The 25,271-nt window shown below is 40.3% G+C and overlaps 1 protein-coding gene and 1 long non-coding RNA gene across 2 annotated transcripts in view; one reads left to right on the top strand and one right to left on the bottom strand.

The window, feature by feature from the left end:
* Nucleotides 1–11,673, bottom strand: part of NUDT3 (nudix hydrolase 3) — a 111,369-nt gene extending 99,696 nt beyond the window's left edge. Inside the window, exon 1 of the mRNA XM_019738736.2 lies at nt 11,029–11,673. Within this exon, the coding sequence (XP_019594295.1) occupies nt 11,029–11,127 (99 nt within the window). The 5' untranslated portion in view covers nt 11,128–11,673. The remainder of the gene's footprint in view (nt 1–11,028) is intronic.
* Nucleotides 11,674–13,241: 1,568 nt separating this feature from the next.
* On the top strand, nt 13,242–24,818 carry LOC109450957 (uncharacterized). The gene is made up of 2 exons (XR_012496541.1): nt 13,242–18,004; nt 23,255–24,818. It is a non-coding gene; the product is annotated as an uncharacterized LOC109450957 (long non-coding RNA).
* The last annotated feature ends 453 nt before the right edge of the window (nt 24,819–25,271 follow it).

The raw sequence follows: 25,271 nt of genomic DNA on the forward strand, positions 1-25,271 counted from the left end.
GTACCCCAATAAAAAGTTTTTTTAAAAAAGGTATATAACATTAAAAAACAAAACAAAAAAAACCTGTAAGTTTTGTCTTATTATTAAAGACAGTCTACCAAAACTGCAAAACCTCCCAGGAAGAAATCAACACTGCAGTGATAGGTGTAAAAGGTCTGAGTCAGGGCTCAGTACATTCAGTAAATGATGGAATCTAAGTCTAGCAACCAAGTCGTTTCTGCAAAGAGAAAGCAAACATAAACATTAAATAAAGTTCCAATTATTTAAAATATATTAGCTCAAGTTACTCACGTATAAAGTGTTTTATAAAAGCACATAACTTCTCTTAAAGCATATTTTATTACGATTCCTAAATATTTTTTTAAAAATCACTATTCTTCCTCCTTTTAATAGAAGTAGAAGCACTGTATGTCTGCATTCATACCAATTTCTGTTCATCATTGCTAAGCTGCTCTTATACATCAGAAAACTGTTAAACTGATCCACAAAAAAGAATTTTTAGGCAGTTCTTTAAAAGGACTTTTCTGTTTTATGAACAAAGAGATCAAGTAACTACATATGAGGTGGTGTGATAAAAAAATACAGTGCATGTTTAAATTAAAAAAAAATTATTACAGTAAAAGACACATTGCCATTAATCCCCCTCAAAATACTCCCCCTCGCTTCGAACACACTTATCCCATCATTTTTGCCACTTTCTGAAGCAGTTCTGAAGTCCTCTTTCATGAGTGTCTTTAGTTGTGCTGTCGTGGCTGCCTCTATGTCCTGAATCATTTTGACTTTGGGGAAGAGCCAGAAGTCGCATGGTGCCAGATCAGTGAATAAGGTGGATGAGGACACACCATAATGTTCTTATTGGACATAAATTGCCGTACCAACAGCGATGTATGACCCAGAGCATTGTCATGATGGAGGATGATTTATGGCACACCTCAAAACACACCTTCTCTAACTGTAGCTCATACCTGACTGCACCAAACAAGCTGAAACTTGTCACACACTGTTACTAAGGTTCCACATGCCGCTTCCCGTATTGAAGATCCCTGCCTTTCCATTGGATGGCACTCGGCAGTAGTATTCACCGTATGTTTTGATCACAACAGAAAGACTCCATGTCACACATCGCTTCTGGTACAGCAATATCTGTCAAGTAAAAGCATTACGGTGTATCCTCATCCACCTTGTTCACCAGATCTGGCATCGTATGACTTCTGGCTTTTCCACAAAGTCAAAATGACCATGAAAGGTAAACATTTTGAATCAATTTAGGACATCGAGGAAGCAATGACAGCACAACTATAGACACTCATGAAAGAGGACTTCCAGAACCGCTTCAGAAAGTGGCAAGAATGATGGGATCAGTGTGTTTGAAGAGAGGGGGAGTATTTTGAGGAGGATTCATGGCAATGTCTTTTACTGCAATAATTTTTGTTTTTACTTAAACATTCACTGTATTGTTTGATCACACCTCACACAAACAAAGTATATTTAAGGGATCATTTCCTTTTATATGTTTATAATACTCTTGCCTTCTCTTTATAAGTTTGTTTCTACTTGCTTTAGATTTCAATTTTTATTCTTTCTGTAATAACATTTTTACAGAGTAGAAATTAATTCTCTTTATCTGTGCTCACAAAATACATCAATATAAGATCCTGTTTTATGACACTTGAGTTTTTAATTTCTAATTTTGAAAATGAGTTTAAAAGCATCCTAAACTGTCTAAGATTTTTTTAAAGTATATATTTTTTAAATATATTTTTTAAAGCACACAAAAAAGCATGATCTTACCATGCCTCAGATATGTAACCAGATTTGCAAAAACAGTCCACTTTTGGCTAACTGCACTAAGAAAGAAGTTGCAGCACACACAATTTAAATGATAAAATGTTAAAAAAAAAAAAAAAAAAGGAAAGAACAAAAGCACTCATGTTTGCTTTGCAAATACTTTTGGTGCTCATATTTGAATATAGGTGTATCATTCCAGCATTTTTTTCTATTTCAAATTAAATAAGGAGGTCGCACTCTGCTGATCTTTTTCAGTCAAGTTTTCCCACAACCATCTCTGGTATTTGGGGGGACTGGTGGGAAGACATAGAAAAGGAGTTTAAGGCATGGTCTGCCTCAGGAGAAGCTGACAAGCCACAATTCCACCCAGAGTTCTATCTGGCCCCATTCCACAGCTGGGGGCAAAGGCACATGGCTAAAGTAAACAGCTTCCTACCAAGTTTAGGCACTTATATTACCTTGAGAAGAAAGGTATAACACTTTGGCTTAAAAGGTCAACTCTGAGCAAACAATGAGACTGGTGAGAAATCAGCAAAACCTGTCTGACCTAGACAACTGCTGAGTTGTGTTTCAGGGGCCTGAAGGCCAGTTAGGCAAGCAGCTGCTACACCACTGCACTCTCCTGACACACATGCAGCCCACAGCTGAGGATGTGTTCATCCTCAGCCTCACAAGAACTGTGCGCGCGCACACACGCATGCAATTCCCCACACTAGAAGGATCCTCGGCACTTAAGGTAACCGAACTTCAACAAAAACTAGGTAACATGGAAAACTGCAAGTACTCAAGCAGCCCGGTACAAACATATTTCTAGGAAAAATCGGCATATCTTTGTTCTATTAAACAAAAAATGCTCCCCAATCTTTCATTTGCAATGCACGACAGTACTAACTTTTACAAGCTAACTACTTGATTAATGTGCAATAGACTGTTACACACACACACACAAAATCTCTACAAGAACCTAGGGCGAATCTAGGAATTGCGTGGCTAGGGAAGACGTGGGGAGGAGATTAACCTTTCACTCTGTATCCTTTGTACCTTTTGAATCTTGTACTGTATGCATTTATTACCTATTCAAAATAGTCTGTCTGACTAAACTACCGTAAGAAGAGTGTAAAGAAACTTTAAGGTCTTTTCTTTGGGTCCTTTCAGACCTATCTCTTAAAACGATTATAGTACTTTCTTTTATCGCCACTTGTACATTAACAGCTTTTTCTAATAAACTCTCACCATCCTATTCATTTCCACCCCTCACATTCAAAGGAAAGAAGGTGGCTTCATGAAATCTTACTGGTTTATTTTGCTGGCTTGCTTTAAGTGACAGAGGAAGGGCAGACTGAAGGAGAAGCAGGAAAACTGGGAGGTAACAAGGCCCCCCAGGACCTGGTTCCCTCCCCCCCGTTGGAATCTCCCACCACTCTCCCTGACTCTGCCTTCCAGCTACGCTGGCCTGCTTCCTGTTTTTCCTCCTTGACAAGCTCTTTCCTCACTTGGGGCCCCAGTAATTCCCCCCCACACCCATATCAGACATTTATTTCCTGCCCAGCCCCCACTACTGCCTAAAATCAAGTTCACTGGTGTTTTTTGCTCATTTACCATCCTCTCCCTGCATTTCTAGTAAATGTTCCACAAGAGTGCAGGCGTCCACTCTGCCGCGCTCACTACTGTGTCCCCAGAAGAGTGTGTGGCCCAGAAGCCGGCACTCAGTACAAGTCTGCAGAAGGAGTAAATGAATGAACATCTTTCCCTATTTAAAGGGTCAGTCAGAAAGCAAAGGCTTCAGGAAGGCTGAGAATATATCGTGAACACTCTTGCGCTGCTTCCATGTTACTTTTAGGGCAGAAATTCTGAAACTGGATTCAAGGAAGTTTTTTTTATTGGGTGTTGAGAGGAGTTTACTCAGAAAGTTGAGTTCGGGTATGTATGTTTTGTTACTAAAATTTAAGTTTGAGGACCTTCTTGCCAAATTCAATTCCTTATTTTTCTTTTATCCACATTTATCTTTTTTGCCTATGATGGTCCCTTTGTTCTGTTTCATATGTTACCCACCACAACTCATATGCTTCAAGACTCAGCACCCACAAACTTTACATCATGTTTCTTTCACTTTGACCTAAAGAACAAAATGATGACGCCAGGAAAATCTTATGACCATCTCTCTCCACCTTCACCTTCTAATTACGAGTCTAATATTAACTAAACTTTAGAATCCAGACTTGACAGATATTTTTGACTATGAACCACTATGGACAAGTCATTCAAACAGAATCCACTATGTACTTGATTGTAGTTTGTTGATTTATTTACTTACCAAGAAAACGTTCCAGGCTATCAGCAAAATGAAATCTTTCTCCCTAAGGTACTATACCACTAGAGTTGGGGATCAACTAACACGAATCCTGCGAGATGGGACAGGCTTCCAAGGTCATCTAAAAGAAATCTTGTGTCCTGTCATAGGATGACCCAATAAGATTCAGAAAAGATTTACAACCAAATACACATATATTCCTGTTGGGCCAATACACAAGATCGTCAAATATCCTGTTACTAAGACACCGGAAATAAGGAAAGAGCTGGGAGACTGCCCTGAAACACACTGTGTTTCCCCAAAAATAAGACCTAGCTGGACAATCGGCTCAATGCGTCTTTTGGACCAAAAATTAAAGACCCGATATTATATATTATATTATATTATATTATATTATATTATATTATATTATATAAAACCTGGTCTTATATTATAGTAAAATAACACCAGGTCTTACATTAATTTTTGCTCCAAAAGACGCATCAGAGCTGACTGTCCGGCTAGGCCTTATTTTTGGGGAAATACGGTATTTATCAACACATTATTGGTATATACTAGCATTTGGTGTATTTTGGCTACTTTCATTTCTTCCACTAGACTGTAAGCGTCTTGAAAGCAGGGACTATGTGTTCATTCACCATTCATTCATTCACACAGTCAACAAATAATACTGAGCATCTACCAAGTTCCAAGCACTGAGGATACAGGAGTGAATAAAACAGAAAAAGCAGACAAAATCCCTATCCTCATGGATTAGCTTGCATTCTAGTGAGAGGAAACAGGCAATAAACAAATGAATACATAGTATGTCTGGTACTGATACATGCTGCGAAGAAAAAAGGCATACGAGGCACACAGTGACAATGGACTAGTGTCATTTTATACAGGCTGATTACCAAAGACCTGTCCAATAAGGTGAAAATTAAGCAAAGACCTCAAGTGAGGGAGCAAGTCATGCAGGTAACAGGGGAAGGAAACAGCACAGAGGCCAGTGTGACTGGAAGACAGTGGTAAGTAAGAGGCAGAGGGGTAAGAGACAAGGTCAGAGCCATGGCAGAGGGCCAGACCATCCAGACAAGAGTCTTAGAGATCACGGGTGAGACTGTGAATTTCCTGAGACACCCCTGGAGCAGTGGCGTGACATGGTCTGACTTCTGTTTGAAGAATCCCTCCAGTAGCTGTCTGTGGTAGAGAAAACTCGGAGCACGGACAGAAACAGGGAGACCAGTTAGGAAGAGGCAGCACTAGTCCAGGCAAGAGGGAAGCATGGGTTAGGCTAAGAAAGCAGTCGAGGTTGAAGAGATAAAGTGATTCAGAATTTGTCAGCAGATCAGACGTGGGTATGAGGAAGGGAGAAGTCAAGGATGACTTCAAGGTTTCTAACGTGAGCAACTGGTAGCACGGAGATTTCAGTCACTGAAAGAGGGACAGCGGTGGGAGAAGGGGTTTTGCTGCTCTTTGTGTTTTGCAAGATGGAAACAATTCAGTTTGGGCATTTGGAGATGCCTCTCAGATATCCGGATGGAAATACTGAGTAGATTGCAGGATATACAAGTCTTGATTTCAGGAGAGAAATAAGGGCTAAAAATAGACATATGAAAAGAACCCATATAAACATGATACTTAAAGAGGGGATTGCATGAGGTCACCTCCTGTGTGAGTGTGTGCTGGGTGTATGGGGGGAGGTTCAAAGATTGTGCCTTCATCGTGCACTGCAAGGAAAACGAGGAGGAATACAACAGTAGTAAGAAAAAGCACCAGAAAGGGAGGGAAGAACCAGAGATGCCCGAGAAGCAAGATGAGGGAAGTGTTTCAGGAAGGAAAGAATGATCAGGTAACATGAGGATTGAGAACTGGCCGCTGGATTTGGTAACTTGTACGTTATCCTGAAGAGTGGCTTTCGCAGAATCATAGAAATGAGGGCCTAACCAGAATGAGTTCAAGAGAGAATGGGAAAGGGGGAAGTGGAGTCAGCAAGTACAGGGAAAGAGGAAAAAGGGGTGGTAGCAGGAGGGAATCTAGGATCAAGGGAGCATGTTTTTTAAGATGGTAAATATTGTAGCCTGTTTACCTGGGAATGATGGTGTAGAGAAGGCAAGGCGACGAAGCTGGAAACACAGACAAGTGGAGGAGCGAGGTTGCTGGGTAGGCGGAGGCGACGGGCACAGACCAGGCAGAGCAGGCAGAGGGGGCAGCTTTCTGAGGGACCCGTCTTACTTATCTTTGTATTCCCATGACTTGCACAGAGACTAGTCCATAGCAGGGCTCTCAAACCATATGTGCCGAACGAATGAACAAACATATTCTTGAACAAGGGTCCTTCCCTTTTGTACTAAGCTATGAAGAAAAATACAGATTGCTTCATACACAGTAGATACACAACACTGTATGTATTGAGAAATGAGAATCACCCCAAAACAAATAACATTAGGGCAAGGCATGGAAAAGAAGAAAGGAGAGTGCAGCGTGATTTCAGACCAGAATTCACATATGGGGAAGCAGGTAGAATGGGAGATAATAGAAGTTGAGCGGACTAACCAGTATTATTAAGCAGGCACACAGGAAAGCACACATACACACAAAGCCTCCAGGAAAGACTGAGGAAAATGAGGGGCAGAAACGTCCAGTCAGACGACTGGTCAATGCACCTGTAAGATCTTAGAGCAATGTAATACTGGACAACAAATGACCAAGACAGACTACAAAAGGACTACCCGACCAGCCTGGGTCCTACTGGAAGCCCCTCGTCATGGTTACCACCTCTGGGGCTGCCACCTGTACCTGACTCCCCTCTCCTGAGCCTGGAGCAAGGTGTGGTCTGCAGTGACATCCTTCCACCTGCTCCGCTGTGGCATTTCTACTGACACACAGGCCACCAGTCTCGGCCTACTGAGGATCTTCAGTGTCAATCATCTTCCCACCCAACCTCGTGAGCTCAAGGATCTGAGACAAGGAGAAGAGCAGCCCCTTGCCAAGAGCCGCAGGGCTTCTGATGGAGCAGCCAGCTCAACAAACCCAACACTGAAGGACAGCTTCGTCCTTCCTTTTTAAAGTCTGAATGCGCAGGGAAAGCTAACTGAGATGACCCTACCAGGACTCATTCCCCCCCCAGGGTACCAACAGACCCTTTAGGATCAGCTTTAACTTGCCCAGGTACTGTGACGTCTTCTGGTATATGGTCTGCGTCACTGGCATTTCTAAGTGAGTATACCACTCTATTAGCTATTTCAACCGTCTAAAATGCCTGTGTTGCAATTACCCACCCCACTCTGGGGAGGGCGGAGTACAAGCAATCCCATCCCTAGTGTCTCTCATTTGCTGTCGTCACAGAGACTCCAAAAAACGGACAGGAGTGGGGGAAGAGGGAAAACCTCACTGGGAGTGCTTTAGGAGGGCCAAAGTTGAGTAATGTGACAAAGAGGAATGTCCTATTATCCAATATAGTGCAATAAAATCTTAAGTTTCAGTCTTCTATACTGTTTGTGGTAACATATTAATTGGAAGACATAGCATATTATTAATATAAATGTATATTCATTTGCTAATCTTTGTAAGTCCAAGATTTTGTCTTGAGTGTGCATTTATTGCTGAACTGCAAGTTGTCTTTCTCGCATATGCCACATTCATCGTACGTGACCTGTTCTATTGTACATTTTCCAGTTCTATAAAGAAAAGCAAAAACCTAAAAACATTCATGAAGTGATCTATGCGCAGAGTCCTTCCAGACTTTTAAGACCCCCTCCCTATCTTTTTCAGTTTGCTTATCCATATAATTGAGCAGTAATTTCCTTTAGTGACTTGAAATTATTGAGTCATTCCAAAGCATTTGAAATACTCACACCATCATCCTTTTTTAATTCAAATCTCACTAGCTTACATCATATTTAATTACACGGGATAATTACAACAACAAGTACATGAACAAGAACAGATACAGAAATAAACATAACTGACTCTTTGTAATGAATGGCTGGGAGGCCACAAGGTTGGAAATATATCAGGCCCAGTGACTCGCAGAGTCAAGCGTTCAGCGCACCAAGTTGGTTCAAGCGTGGGCTGAGTAAGAGAATGTTCACTGTACATCAGGTTCAAAGTACTGTAATAAATGGTAGTTATCATAAACACCCCAAACTTAAAGATTTCAATTTATCAAAATGTCCAGCACAATTAGTAAAACTCGTTAAGTCGGGGGATTTTCCTGCTGTGGTTTCTTGTTTATCAACAGGAAAAGCAGCCAGAGGTTTGAAGGAAAGGGAACTCTCATTTTCGTCATGTTGCTGGGTCTGTTTACTCCTCCATCTCGTCCACCAGACTCTAAGCTCCCTGCCTGTCTGTCTCCTTCTTAACTGTTATCACAAAACCTGACAGTGCGTGCTCAACCAACTTGCTCAGTAAACTTGCTGAGTATGTTCACACTTCCTAACCTGGATCAGAAGTTCAGCTGCTATCACTGTTGGCCTATAAATAAAATTTTCTGGGGCTGAAATCTCTGCTAATATTTTCCATCTCTTTTTCTTTAAATTGTACATATGCTTCCTGACACCAATTAAATTTGTAAATCAGAGTCCTATTTAAGCTAATAATATTCTGTAAACTATTCTATCTTGATTAAAGCCATTAGTGCCCATTAAAAAATAAAATTGGGTTGAATGCCCTATTGAGTTTGAATTTCACCTTCCCGCACTGTGTGGCAACTAATACTTCCAGTTTCTAGCACTTCTATCAAGAACATAAAAGTTCTCCTGGAACTAACAAATTCTTCCCATCCAACACAATTACATAATCTGTTGAGCAGCACCCTAGAGATTACTTCTGGTCCAAAATCTCTCCCAATTAAGGGATCTCATCAAAAACTATTCAACTTTTTTGGGCAGGGAGGGATGTTTATCTTTAAATCCCACATTACAGAGTGCTGCACCCACAGTAGGCTCTTAGTACACACTTGTTTAATTGAACTGAACAAGTCTAAAATGGGCCCATTTCATTCATTGTCTGTTTCTCCCTAGGCTTTAGCGGTAACATCCACTGAATCTGTAATTAAAGATTTGCTTGAAATCTTCTGCTTATTAACCAATGTTCAAAAAGAAATTCAGTAGCGGAAACTCCACGATCAGTCAAATATATTAACAGTAATATGGGTAATGTCAATACATAATAAAACTTTAACAGAAAACGGAAAATCGAGTCTTCGTTAGTTTGCTTATGATCTGTAAAGAGTTTTCAATTTATCCAAAACGCTCATTTGTTCTCAATTTCTAGTATGATTTTTTTTCTTACCAAATAAAGTCTTGCATCATTCATACAACTAAATTATATACTTTTCTACTTATAATTGGGGTGCTCACTGACTTAACCGTAGTACTGTAGTAAGACACTACTATGCTAATTAGTTTTCCCTCCAGTTAACAGCCTGTGATTCCATCTGATTTCCTATAGTATATGATACGACAATGAAAAGAACAAAGCCTCTGGAGCAGTAAACACCACCAGTAATTTTACTTTACTCAAGCATGTATTCCAAAACGACACAATTTACAACATGGTCCTGCTTGGTGCTCCTATTACAATGCATCTGTTTTGGGGGACATTGACAACATACGCTAGGACACAAAGTATACATTTCCAAATCTGGTTCCTTCTGTTTTGCTGAAAAAGAACACACAAGACCCTCCCAACAGCACAATTAGTGCTTTATTAACCTTTTTTCAGGCACTAATTTAAATTCCCACTTCCTCCTAAATATCTCTGGACAGATACTCCTGCCAATCCATCTGTCCGTTTCATCACAGCTTCTTTTTATAACTAACGGGTCAAATTCCTTTCCCCCCATTTCAACACGATATACTGTACTTGCTGCCCTTCCACCGTAGCCCACTGCTGAATGCCTGACTATAACATATTGAATTTCACTGTCCTTCATTGTTTCCAGTTTAACTGCCATCTTACCACCATGCACACGAGAAATGCGTTCCCACAGGCATCTTATAAATTTCCAAAGCGCTATTCTTTTTACAAAACATGTTTCTTCTCCGAATTCCCTGTATCACCACAGAACCGGCTTTGAGAAGCTGAGATTCTTTTTTTACGTACCCTATGCAAAAAACAAAACAAAACAAAACAAAAAACCCCAAAACGGATTCGAAGTATTTCCACTTTGCTAGCAAATTTAATCCTAAAGGTGTTCCTACAGGGCAGGGGAGGAATGTCAGGACAAAGACCTTAAATACCACTTTTAAACATTGTAAATACCACAAAGGTCTTAAATACCCCAATTAAAATGAAAAAAATTCAGCCCAAAGATTATCTTATCAAATGTACTTTCTTATCACGCTACACCAAAAGGGCTACCCAGCGCATTGTAAAATAAACAACTGGCTCTGGCTTTTGCACAACGCCCTAAATCTTCCTAAAACCTGCCCGCCTTGGGCTCACAGACACACAGAAGCCCTCGGTAAACCCCAAAGCTGCCCGCACAGTGGACTATGTCTCTGCCACAAAGGGGCGGCCTGCGCCTCGTGCACGGCGGCCTCTCCACACATGTGCTGGGCTGACAAGTGCGGAGCTGCCCTTCCTGGATCCAAAGCTGGAGGCCAGGACCGAAAGCCACACACTCTTCCCCACCCACTGCCTTCTCCCCGCGGCTCCACTGCCGAATGACAGGCAGCCGGCTCCGAGGTGTCCCGGCTGCAGGCTGGCGCGCCTCTCGGCCCGGCCGGTGCCGAACGGCCACTCTCAGACCCACTTCCCTCCGCCCACCGTCCTTTTTCCTTCTCCCTCATCTTCGCCGAAGGAGATTCTGCCGGAACTTCATTCAGGCCGAGCCGAGAGGCCCTCCCCGCAGCCCCCGCACACCGTCCGCGGACGGCCGCGCCCCCGCGCCTGGTCTCCCGGCGGCCGCCGACCCCGGCGACCCCCGGCCGGCGCCTCACCTCTTCCTCGCTCTCGCTGCGGAAACACAGGCACGCGGCCCGCTTCTTGTAGCCGTCGCCGTCATAGGTACGGGTCTGATTCGACTTGAGCTTCATCATCCTCGGGGCCCGGGTGGGGGTACAGTGCGGGTCGCGGGAGTAGAGGGTGGGGAGCCCGCTCCAGACGGCCGCGCGCGCGCGCGCCCCTGACTCGGCCGAGGGAAACGGAGGGGGAGCTGTTTATCCGCTACGAGGCTCTGCCGCTGGTCCGCCGCGGCCTCATTCTCCCCGTCCCAGGCCCCGCGCTGCCGCCGCCGTCACAGCTGCCGTCCCCGCTGCCGCCACGGCCGCCGCCCCCTCTACCGCTGCCACCCCCGACGACGACCGCGCCGCCATCTTGGGCACGCTGCGTCAGCGGCGTAAGGCCGCGCGGGCCTGCGGGACGGCCACGCGCTCGAAGCGCAGGCTGCGTTCGGGAATCGCGACCTCCCTGTCCGCGCGGCGTAACGAGCGTCTCGAGAGGACCCAGCGACTCGAGCCGGCCGCTACGCCAGGAGCGTAGGGTGGGGTTTGGTGGGGAGCGCGCGGAGGAGAAAGGGATGCGGGAGCCGGGCTGCTCCGCCCCGCTAAGCAACGGCCTGGGTGGAGACACGGCGACCCAGCCTTGCGGCTTCGCGAGAGGGAATGCGGGGACTTTCCCAAGGTCATATCGCGGGTCCGCGGCCGGAGATGACCCAAGGTCAGGCCGACGGGGCCTTGGCCGTGCTTGTCCATCTGGCAGGGTGTGGGGGGAAGGTCTGGAAGAAAAAGTGGGATGTAATTAAGCGCAATGGAGAGTGCAACCCGAGATGCCTCGTATTAAGCACTGAAAAGGCCAGATGATGGGGGGTGGAAGTGGGGTGAGAGGCCACGTTGGGAGGGTGGTGCACGTTTCACTGACATCCAGAAGCGGTGGAAGTCTTATGGGCTGGGGTCATCTAGTCCATTAGAAAGAACGAATGTTTATCCTGAAATCCTTTATTCGTGCAATAAAGCATATGTTTCCGCTTAATGTAAACACGAAGATCAGAAAGGAAGATATATGTATGTGTGTGTGACTGTGTATGTACACACATAATGCAAATTATAAGGCACCATCGTTTTTAGCAATAAGTGAGTATATATTGAAGATATCAAACAGATTCTCCAAGGAAAGATGTACAGCCAGACACTCTTGAGCAAGGAAAACTGGAGTAAGCATATGAATGTTAGCAGCCCAGACCAAACCTAGTGTCATGCCAATGCCCTAAACATATTGAAAATCCTGTGTAGGATTTGTCTGTGAATTGCTTATTACCCTTTTTAAATTTGCTTGTATTTAACATAGTAAAAAATGATCAGAATTTGAAACCAAACAAACATAGGTTGGAATCTCAATTACATCATTTACCTTTACGAACGAGAAATAATAAACCTACTTGGCTCCTGGCACATAGTAGGTACTCAGTACATTGCAGCTATTATTGACGTTTCAGTTAATTTCAGTCATTTGTCATAACAGAATTCCCAAAATCTCGGTCATTTTGGATGTCTTTCTAGCTTTCTCCTTTGCTATTGTGTCTCTAACTTAAAATAAAAAAGAAGAAAACAGAAGTTCTGACTGTAAAATACTATAACATGCACATTGTCAAAAATTTGAAAAATACAGAGAGCTAAAAATACTAAATCATGGATGTCTTTGAGCACATTCTGTAGAGATCTGTATCATGCTTTTATTCCCTGGTCTTTCCCCCCACGTCATTAAGTCTTTTAAAATACCATTTCTAATTACTGCCTAATAGTCCATCATAGGGTTGTACCATCAATTATTTTATCATTTTCCCGTTGTTAGAAGCTTAAGTTTTATCCTCTGTTTCTTTAGAACAGCAATGAACATCCCTGTACGTAAATCCTTGTCTCGAGGTGTGATCAAACAATATAGTGAATGTTTAAATTTAAAAAAATTATTACAGTAAAAGACACATTGCCATGAATCCCCCTCAGAATACTTCCCCTCGCTTCAAACACACTGATCCCATGGTTCTTGCCACTTTCTGAAGCTGTTCTGGAAGTCCTCTTTCATGAATGTCTTTAGTTGCTCTGTCGTGGCTGCCTCAATGTCCTGAATGGATTCAAAACGTTTACCTTCCACGGTCATTTTGACTTTGGGGAAGAGCCAAAAGTCAAATGATGCCAGATCCGGTGAATAAGGTGGATGAAGACGCACCATAATGTTTTTATTTGACAGGAATTGCTGTACCAGAAGCGATGTGTGACACGGAGCCTTTCAATTGTGATCAAAACATACGGTGAATGCTGCTGCTAAGTGGCATCCAATGGAAAGGCAGGGATCTTCAATATGGGAAGCAGCGCACTGAACCTTAGTAACAGTGTGTGACAAGTTTCAACTTGTTAAGTGCAGTCAGTCGGGTGTGAGCTATAGTGGAGAGAAGGTGTGTTTTAAAGTGTGTTGTAAATCATCCTCCATCATGACAATACTCCATGTCACACGTCGTTTCTGGTATATGGCAATTTCTGTTAAACAAAAACATTACGGTGTGTCCTCATCCACCTTATTCACCGGATCTGGCACCGTGTGACTTCTGGTTCTTCCCCAAAGTCAAAATGATTCAGGACATCGAGGCAGCCACAACAGTGCAACTAAAGACACTCATGGAAGAGGACTTCCAGAACCACTTCAGCAAGTGGCAAGAATTATGGGATAAGCGAGGGGAATTAATGGCAATGTGTCTTTTACTGTAATAATTTTCTTTTTTATTTAAACATTCACGGTATTGTTTGATCACACCTCGTAAATTCCCAGAGGTAGATCCAGTGGGTTAGGAACATATTTATGGCTCTTACTGCCTGGTGCCAAAGCCTTCACAGAAAAGTTATAGTACAATCACACCAGCAGCTACACTGTACTATCTGCCACTTTCTTAAGGTTGAGAGAATTGCAAATGGCATTTCAGGTTTTGGTACACAAGAGTAAAGATAGTAAGCAAGTTAGATTATAAACTCCTTAAGGGCAGTCTTGTATCATTTACCTTCATATCTCCATCTCCTAGCACAAGGCCTTGTCCAAAATAAGAGCTCAGTAAATGTTGATTGAATAGATGGATGGAGGTTTCTGTTGGTTTCTAATTCCTTCCCCAGCTTTTTATGGGCCTGTTTAGTTGCAAGAGCCGATAAGATCACTCCAAGATCCCTTGCCTTAGTAGTAATAATTACTTTCCCTTGTTCAGGAAACAACCAAGGGATCCCAACCTTTCCTGGAAGACAATGGGGAAATACTAAATTTAAATTCATAAAGAAAAATTATACAGTAGTCCCCCCCTTATCTGTGGTTTTGCTTTCCGCAGGTTCAGTTACCTACAGTCAACCACGTTTGGAAAACATTAGATGGAAAATTCCAGAAATAAACAGTTCATAAGTTTTAAATTGCACTGGCCTTTCCTTTGTCCAGTGTCTACACACTATATACACTACCCTCTGTTAGTCACTTAGTAACTGTCTGGATTATCAGATCAACTTGTGGTATCCCAGTGCTTGTGTTCAAGTAACCCTTCTTTTACTTGACAATGGCCTGAAAGAGCAAGCATACAGCAGGTCCTTGAATAACGTCCTATCATTGCTGAGATGCCAAAGGAACTTAACTCTCGTTTATATCAATTAGCCTACGGTAAAATGGTTTCATTATATGTTTTTCACTTAAAGTCACAGAACCTATCGATAACTTTAAGGGAGGACTTACTGTAGTGATACTGGCAATTTGAATATGCCAAAGAAAAGCCATAAAGTGCTTCCGTTAAGTAAAAAGGTATGTCTGTACTGCATAGGAAAAAACATAGTATATATAGAGTTTGGTACTACCTGTGGTTTCAGGCATCCACTGGGGGTCCTAAAACGTATACCCCGCAGATAAAGGGGGAACCCCTATACTTATTAACATACTATTCCACTGAAATGCTTCTCTGGAAGTCCTGTGCAAAAAAACTAATATGTAAAATGTTGCCTATTTCCTTATGACCACAGTAAAGAGGTATCTATTCAGGTGCCTAAGCCAGCAACCTGGGAGTCATTGATGTATCTCTTACCTTCCACCTGCTGATAATAAAACACCATTGTTTCTGCCTTCTTGACTTCCTCAACCCCAGACCCTTCCCTCCTTGACATTACTGACATTCCCTCCTTTCTGACATTACTTCATTAGGATTGCCCCTCTTGCCTCTTCCTGGCTCCCATCCAGACCTCCCTTCAATCCCATTCACCCACTGCAGCAAGAGGAATCCTTCACAAATGTAGATCTAAGTCATGGCCTTGATTAAAACCCTATAGTTGTTCCTCTGTGCTTTGAAGTTAAAATCCAAATTCTACCAGGAGATACAAGACCGTGTTGGAGCTGGCTGTGCTAACCTTACCCTGTAGTCATTCTGAACTACCTACAGTTTCTTGAACCTCTGGACAACCTTCCAAGTCTTGAACGTGCTTCCCTGTTGTCTGGAGGGCTCTTTTTCCAAGACCCTCACATACTCCATTGTCCCTCCCTTCCCATCCAGAGAGAGGCCAAATTATATTTATCCTTCAAAACTCAGATTAAAAGGCACCTCCTCCTGGAAGCCCTCCCTAACTGTCTCTATGCCTCCTGTTGGCCTGGGTTTGTCCTGCTTTATGATGTTATTTGTCACATAGTGTTGTGTGAGGACAGAGCCCCAGAGAGTAGTTTCCAGGCTCTCGGCCTCACATAGAAAAGTGCTGGCTCAGGTAGTAAATGGCCATCAACTGTGATTGGCTGGCCATCAGCTGTGGCTAGTTGGCCATCAGAGGTAACCAGTGAGCCACTGGGCACTAATATAACTGCCATGGCTATGCTAGCAAAAAAATGGGGGCTAGCAAGAAGATGGTGGCTGAGCTAACAAGAGTGGATTGCAGAGAGGCGGATGCCACCAGAGAGAATATAGTGGTATGACTCCCCCATCTATGGCTCCGTGGGTGTTCCTTTTTGGCCTCACCATATCCTGCATTCTCTTGTGGGGAGCAGGAGCAGAGACCCCGCCGGACGCCCTGCACGACATGTTGTCATTGGTTTCTTGCCAATCTCACATTTCAGACTTGTTCAGTATTGAAAAGAATCCATTCTATCTAAACTGATATGTAGATTCAACACAATTCCTCTAAAAACACCATCAGATTATTTCCATACATATATGCAAATGAAAGGATATGGAATAGCCAAAAAAATCTTGAAAAAGGACAGATTTGGAGGATTTATGTTACCTAAGTTAAGTGACAGTCATCAGGACAGTGAAATAATGGAGTGCAGACAAGCTAATAGATCAATGGAAGAGAATAGAAAACGCAGAAATAGACCCACACTTATATGATTATTTGATTTTCAACAAAGACACTGGGGCAATCTACTGGAAAAAGGACAGACTTTAAAATAAATGGCGCTGGAATAAATGGATACCCATAGGGAGAAAATGAACCATGTCTCCTACCTCACACCATATACAAAGATTAATTCAAGATGGATCATAGACATTAACATAAAAATTAAAACCCTAAAGACATTTGTGGGAAACATAAGATATCTTCATGACTTAAAAGGTAGATAGGTTAAGAAAGCAATAACCATAAACGGAAATAGATAAATTTGACTTCCTCAAAACTAAAACCTTCAGCTCATCAAAAGACATCATGAAGAGAATTAACCTAAAAAGACAAATAACCTAATTTTAAACTCAGCAAAAAGATAGCCTTTTCAACAAACGATGCTAGGACATCCATTAGCAAAAAAATTAACTTCAGCCCAAGTCTCATCCAAAAAGCAAATCAAAGTGGATCATGGATTTAAATGTAAGACATAAAATTTTCAGGAAAAAAACATGGAAAAATCTTCAGATCTAGTGCTAGGCAGACTTCTTAGACTTAACAAAAACATGATCTATGTAAGAAAAAATTGATAAATCGGATTTTATCAAAATTTAAATATTCTGTGAAAGACCCTATTAAGATGAAAAGACAAGCTCAGACTAGAAGAAAATATTTGCAAACCACATATCTGACAGAGAACTAGTATCTCGATAAAGAACTCTCAAAACACAACAGTCAAAAAATAGAACAAAACAAAATCCAATTAGAAAAATGGGCAAAAGACATGAACAGACATTTCACCAAAGAGGATAGACAGATGGCAAATGCATAGGAAAAGATGTTCAATATCAGTAGCCATCAAATTAAAACCTCAATGAGATCTTACAACAAACCTATGAGAATGACTAAAATAAACAATAGGGACTAACACTAAGTGCTGGCAAAGGTGCAGAGAAACTGGATCACTCAGACATTGCAGGTGGAAATGTAATGTGGTACAGTCACTCTGGAAAACAGCCTGGAAGTTTCTTAAAAACATGCAACCTTATAACCTAGCAATTGTACTCCTGGGCATTTTTCCCAGAGAAATGAAGATTTATGTTTACTCAAAAACCTGTACATAGGGCAGCCGGATGGCTCAGTTGGTTAGAGTGCGAACTCTGAACAACAGGGTTGCTGGTTCAATTCCCACATGGGCCAGTGAGCTGCGCCCTCCACAACTAGATTGAAGGACAACTTGAAGCTGATAGGCCCTGGAGAAACACACTGTTCCCCAATAAAAATTTTTGAAAAGACCTGTACATAAATGTTTATAGCTGCTTTATTTGTGATAGCCAAAAACTGGCAACAATCCAGATGTCCTTCAATGAACAAACAGTTAAATAAATTGTGGTGCATTTAGTGACGCATCCAAACCATGGGATATTACTCAGCAACAGAAAGGAACCAACTATTGAAACAGGAAACGATCTGGATGAATCTTCTGAAAATTATGCTGTGTGAATAAAGCTAATCCCTCCCTTCTACCAGGTGAGGATACAATGAGAAATCTGCAACAGACCCTGACCGTGCCGGACTCGGACTTCTAGCCTCCAGAACTGTGAGAAATAAACTTCTGTTGTTTATAAGCTAAAAGAAAACAACTGAAAAAGCTAATCCCCAAAAGCTTACATACTGTATGATTCCATTTAATATAATTTGTGAAATAAAACTATAGAAATGGAGTTGCCATAGATGAGGAGGTTATCAGGGTGGGAGGGAAGTAGATGTGGCTATAAAAAGGCAACATGAGGGACCTTTATGATGATGAAAATATTCTGTATCTTGACTATGTCCATATCAGTATCCTGGTTGTGATATTGTTTTGCAAGATTTTATCTTCAAAATACAGTTTTGCTAGATGTTACCATTAGGAGAAACTGGGTAAATGGTACACCGCCTCTCTCTAGTCTTTCTTATAATTGCATTAAAATCTACAAGTATCTCAAAATTAAACGATTACTTTTTTTTGAGTGTTCAATTTTATTTTTTCCAGCTTTGTGGAAGTATAGTTGACATAAAAATTTAATTTTTAAAAAAATTGGGCAAAATATATAACAGATACTTCATAGAAAAAGATATAAGGAATGGCCAATAAGCACCTTAAAAGTGTTGAACCTCTTTAGTCATTAGAGAAATGCAAATTAAAACCACATGAAATACACTAGAATGGCTAAATTTTAAAATAAAGAAATGTAAAAGACTGACAACATCAGATGTTGGTAGAATGTGGAGCGACTGTAACTCTCATACATTGTTGGTGAAAATGTAAAATGATACAACCACTTTTGAAAACTGCTTGACAAGTCCTCAAAAAGTTAAAAATATACCTATCCTATGACCCAACAATTCCACTTCTAAGTATTTGCCCAAGGGAATTGAAAATACATGTCCACAAAAAACTTGTATAAGACTGTTCATAAAGCCAAAAGTTGGCAACATCCCAGGTGACCATCAATAGAAGGATAGATAAACTAACTGTGGTATAGCTGTACAGTAAAATATTACTCACCCACCCAAAGGATATTTTTCATCCACCCAAAGGAACGCACTACTGATACACATACTTGTATATCAACATGGATGAATCTCAAAGACATTATGTTGAGTGGAAAAGCCTTACACAAAAGAGTCGTGCTATGCAATTCCATTATGTGAAGTCCTAGAACATGCTAAACTAATCTTTTGGGGGAGGGGGACAGAACAATGGTTGCTTTGTGAATATGGAGGATGGGGATTAAATGGAAAGGAATGAGGGCACTTTCTAGAAGTATAGTAAAATTCTATATTTTAATAGAAGTTTTGGTTACACAGGTCACATAGTCACAACACAGTGCGAAAGTATACTTAAGATTTGTGTATTTCATGTGTGTAAATAATATTGATCTATAAATTGATAATATCCAAATATCCATGCTGAAGTATTTAGGGGGTAAAGTACTACTGTCTGCAATTTATTTGGACATGTATTTAAAAAATAAGATGTATTAGTGGATGGATATATGGATGAACAGATGGATGGATAGTGAAGAGATAAGTGATAAAAATGGTATAGTAAAATGCTAATACTAGAATCCAGGTGGTGGGAATGTAAGTGTTCACTATAAAATTCTTTATTGAATTTCACAATAAGTGGCTATATTTTTATTAAAAACATTGGTTAAAAATGAACCATAACCTCTGTATCACTCCACACACAAAAATTAATCTGAAGGGATCATAGACCTAAGTGTAAAACCAAGACACATAAAGCTTCTAGAAGAAAGTATAGGAGAATATCTTCATGACCTTAGAATAGGCAAAAACTTTTCAGAGGCTACAAAAAGCACAAACCATAAAAGGAAAAACTTGATGATTGGATTTCATTAAGTCATAGTCTGCTCATCAAAAGACACCATTGAGAAAATAGAAAAGGCTAGAAAACATTATATATATATATATATATATATGTAATCTTAGATGACTGGTATCCAAAATATATTTTAAAATTTACAATAAAATAAAAAAATTAAAAAATATATATTTTTAAAGGGAAAACAGACACACACAGAGGGGAGACCATGTGAAGACACAGGGAGAAAATAGCCATCCACAAGCCAAGGAGAGAGGCCTCTGAAGAAACCATCCCACTTATACCTTGATCTTGAACTTCCAGCCTCCAGAACAGTGAGGAAACAAATTTCTGTTGTTTAAAAAAAAGAAGAGGAAAATATAATTAAACAGATGCTTTACAAAATAAGATATTAAAATGTCCAACAAGCACATTAAAACGTGCTTAAGATCATTAGTTATTAAGTAACTGTAAATTAAAACTGCAATGAGATACAACTTCACACGCACTAGAATGAGTAAAATAAAAAAGACAACAGCAAGTACTGGCTATGATGGGGAGCAACTGCAACTGATACAGTGGTTGTGTAATGGTTGTACTGTGAAACAACCACTCTAATGAACTATTTGGAAATTTCTTATTAAGTTAAAGACAGGCCTAGTCTATGACCCAGCAATTCCGCTCCTAGGTATTTACCCCAAAAAAGTGAAGACAAATGTTCACAAAATACTTGCACAAGAATATTTATGGCAGCCTTACTCATAATAGTCCCAAACTAGAAGTAGCCCAAATGTCAATACGAAATGGATAAATAGTGGTTTATTATGGAATAAATGGAGTAAAACTCAACAATAAAATAAAAAACTACTGATACCTATACCACTACAGATAAACCCAAAAACATTATAAGTGAAAAAAGCTAGTCATAAAAATATATATATACTATATAAATCCATTTATACAAAATCTAAATATAGATCGAACTAATCTAGAAATCTGACAGTGGTTGTAGGAGGGTTGAGGAAGGAATTGGCTGGAAAAGGGCAGAAGAAAATATTCTGGGGGGATGAAAATGTTTTTTTCTCTTGTTTTGGGCAGTAGTTATACAGGAGTATGCAATTGTCAAAACTCACTGAATATCTAAGATCTGTGCATTTTATTGTATATTCATTACATTTCAATTAAGAAGTCTAAAAATCAATTATTTTAATACCCCAGCAGAAAACAAGTAGAAAGTAAAATTAAACAATTCCACTTAAAATACCATAACAATATTTAGTAAGAAATTAAACAACACTTTGCACTAAAAATTATAAAACATTGAGAGATACCGAAAAAGAGCTAGATAAATGGAGAGATGTACCATGTTACTTGATACTTGATAATGTTAAGAAGTCTCCCCAAAATGGATCTATATTCAAAGCCATCCCAATAAAAATCATGGCAAGCTTCTTTTCCTTAGAAATTGACATAGAAATTTTAAAATTTACATAGAAATGTAAAATTTACATAGAAATTTTACATAGATTCTAAAATTTACATAGAAATGTAAAAGACCCAAGAATAGCCAAAACAATCTTGGAAGAAAAGGAAAAGCTGGAGGACTCACCTGACTTTAACATTCTAAAATCACAGTAATCAAGACTGTGATTCTGGTCTTAGGATAGACATGAAATGATATAGAATAGAGTCCAGGAATCAATCCACACTTGTACAATCAACTGATTTTCAATGAAAATGCCAAAGCAAATCAATGGGGAAAGGAAAATATTTCAACAAAAATGTTGGAACAAATTCGTATTCATATGAAAAATAATGAATCTTGACCCCACCTTACAGTATACACAAAAATTAATTTGAGATGGATCATAAACCTAAATATAAAACCATAAAACTTTTAGAAACAAAATCGCGGAATATTTTTGGCCCTGGGGGTAGGCAGGGATTTCTTATTATAGCAGGACCCAGAAAGTGGTAATAATAAAAGAAAAATGTGATAAATTAAACTTCATCAAAGTTTAAAAACTCTGCTCATCACAATACCTTTAAGAAAATGGATTAAAAAGCCACAGACTGTAAGAAAGTATTCATAAAACATATTACCGATAGAGAACTTGTATCCAGTATATATAAATAACTCCTGTCATTTAATAATAAAAAAGACAACTTAAAACTGGGCAAAGTACTTGAACAGACACGTCACAAAGAACAATATACAAATGGCCAATAAGCTCAAGAAAAAATGCTCAACATTATTGGTAATCAGTGAAATGCAAATTAAAAAACTAAAACGAGACATCACTACATCTCTATTAGATGTGGCTAAACTTAAAAAGACTGACAGCATCAAATGTCAGTGAGGATGTTGAGTAACTGGAACTCGCATACATTGCTGTTGAGAATATAAAACAGTACAAACACTTTAGAGAACTGCTTGACAGTGTCTACTAAAGTTAACATATATCTACCTAATAACCAAGTGATTTCACTCCTGGGGGTATTTACCCAGCATAGTAGGCAGAATAATGGACCCCCAAAGATGTCCATTGTAATCCCCAGAACCTGTGAATACATTACCTTACATGGGAAAAGGGTCTTTGCAGATGTGATTAAGGGTCTCAAGATGGGGAGACTATTATCCTGTGTGACCTGGCTGGGCCCAGTGCAATCAAAAGGGCTCTGATAAGGGAAAGAGGGAGACAGGAGAGTCAGAAACAGAGATATGATGAAAGTAGAGGTCAGAGAGAGATTCAAACATGCTACCCTGCTGACTTTAAGATGGAGAAAGGGGCCATGGAATTGCAGGTGGCTTCTAGAAAAGGCAAGGAAACAGATTCTCCCCAAAGCTGCCAGACGAATGCAGCTATGTTGACGCACTTTGGAATTCAAACCACAAAAATTGTAAATTTGTGTGGCTTTAGGCCGCTTAGTCTGTACTTATTTGTAACAGCAGCAACAGGAAATTAATGCACCTAGGAAAAATGAAAACACGTCACAAAAACACTTGTATAAAATGTTCACAGCAGCTTTATTCACCATAGCCAAACAACACATATGTCCATCTGTGATAGTGGATGGATGAACTGGGAAGAGACAGGAGAGAATTTTATGGGAAGTAAAATGTCCTGGGTCTTGATAGAGGGGTCAGTGCCCTCCAGCCAAAACCTAAGAATATGCCTATAGTTGAACAAGGTTGGGTTTTTTGCTCCTTGAAATGGAGAACATATTGCAAGGAATGTGAAGCATAGAATCCCAGTAAGGTGTTAAGAATGAGTTACCATATTTTTTCGTGTATAATGCACTCCTGTGTACAATGTGCACCCACATTTTTGGCCCACACTTTCAGGGAAAAATTTTTCATTTTTACTTTTCAATTCAAATTGTTATTGTTTACATTTAGGTACTTGCTTTTGTATTATAAAGGAATTTTAGCATTTATTTTATTATTTTTTAAACTTTCATTTATTTGTTTTTTTCCAGGACCCATCAGCCCCAGGCCACACAGTTGGTTCTATCTAGTTGTGGAGGGTGCAGCTCACAGTGGCCCATGCGGGGATCGAACCGGCAACCTTCTTGTCAAGAGCACTGCGCTCTAACTAACTGAGCTAACGCCGCCCCTAGCATTTATTTTTTTTTACATATTATGGTACAAAAAATTTTACCTAACAAATAATTACAAAATACAGGAACAGACACAAGGTACAAGAAATTTTATGTACCGGTAACACATTTATGATATTTACACATAATAAAAGGCCAAGAACTCTTCGTCGTCGTGTAAGTTCCTCATTAAGTTCAACAAAACCGATGATCATATTCCAGAGTATTATTTTGCATATGGATATCGTTATTGATTTCTAGAGTTACACTTTTAACTCATAAGCATAAATAAAAGAATTAAAAACATTTGTATAGATACAGAATTAGTACTACCCATCTATAATGCATGTCCTTATTTTTCCCTCAAATTTGGGCAAAACCTGTGCATTATACATGGCAAAATACAGTATTTTAGGATTTGGGTTTGTGTTAGGAGATTTGGGGGAGGTGTTAAGGAAGCAGGGCTTTGCTCTGGATTGGCTGCTGTCAGGAAGCAGGGTGATTCTGTGATTATCAAAAAATGTTCTTTCGAAGGAGGGAGGAATGACAGTGGCTAGAGCTACGACGGGTGGAGAAGCAGCTGTCACTCATATTAGCTGGGAGAGCAGGGATGCTTTCTAAAGCTGTCTTGATTTTTTTGTCTACTTTATCAGAGTCACAACGTGACCTTTTTCTGATGTTGGTGACGTCGTTTATGTCTAGCAGGAAAATGACAGGCCTCGCTGTGAGCACCAGGCCAACCTCAAACATGCCGAGACCCAGCGGAAAGGCTCAGGCCAGTTCCTGGATGTCAGGGGCTGCTTTTCTCTTGCTCAGGGGTTGAGTTACATGGTTGTGTCCATTTGCCGAAAGGGTAGAGTTAAGATTTGTGTATTTCAATGTCCATTTTACCCAAAATGTATTAAAAAAATCAAAACGAATAAATAAACTGTAGTACAGCCACGTAATGGATTACTGCTCAGCAACGAAAGGGAACAAACCAGCGATACGTGCAACATCATGGCTGAGTCTCAAGACATGTGGCGCGAAAGAAACCAGACACAAAAGAGGTCACACTGTAGGGTTCCATTTATCTAATATTCCGGAAACAGCAAAATGACAGACCAAAAATGGGTTACCAGGGTATTGACCACAAAGGGGCAGCGTGGGGAACTTTTTACGGTGATGGAAAAATTCTATAGCTCTGCTGTGGTGGTGGTTACACAACTCTATCTGTTTATCACAACTCAGAACCGTATTCCTAAAAAGAATGAATTTTACTGCATGTAAATTAGATCTCAAACCTGACTTAAAAATAATAATCAGGTTGGGGGTGAGAGGGGTCGATGTAACAGGAGCAACATTGATGACTGGTGAAGCTCGGTGGTGGGTAGATGGCGATTTATTAGATCTTGTGTTCATTTGATAATGTTTGAAATTTTCCGTAATAAAAAGTTGTGGGTTTTTTTTTGTTTGTTGTTTTTACTTTAATGGAAAGGGAAATATCTGTGTGATGGAGGCAAAGATGTCAGAGTCAGTTGACTGCTCATCCCCTCAGTACACTTTCTGCACATTAATGAACTGATGCCCCTAGATTCTCAAACTGATCTGCTTTTCATGCACTGAAATAAACTACAACTATTTACTTTGACATTTCTTGCTGGCACTCCTTAGAATTTTTTAGTCATCTGATTCGTAGCTTTCGCCAATTTCGCTCCCTTTTAAGGTCTCCTTATTCCTTCAGCTTAGGTATCCTCTCCCATTTAATATTTACTTATTTTTAAAGATGCCCTTTTCTTCACAATGGCCTCTTTGATATGTCAGTAAACCATGCAGGGCTTATTTTTCAGTGGCTGTTCTTTTGGATTTGTGCCATGCATTTATCACGGGCTTCCAATAAAGCACTTTTAAATAGAAA

This window comes from Rhinolophus sinicus, linkage group LG05, assembly GCF_036562045.2.
Source record: "Rhinolophus sinicus isolate RSC01 linkage group LG05, ASM3656204v1, whole genome shotgun sequence".
NCBI classification, from domain to species: Eukaryota; Metazoa; Chordata; class Mammalia; order Chiroptera; family Rhinolophidae; genus Rhinolophus; species Rhinolophus sinicus.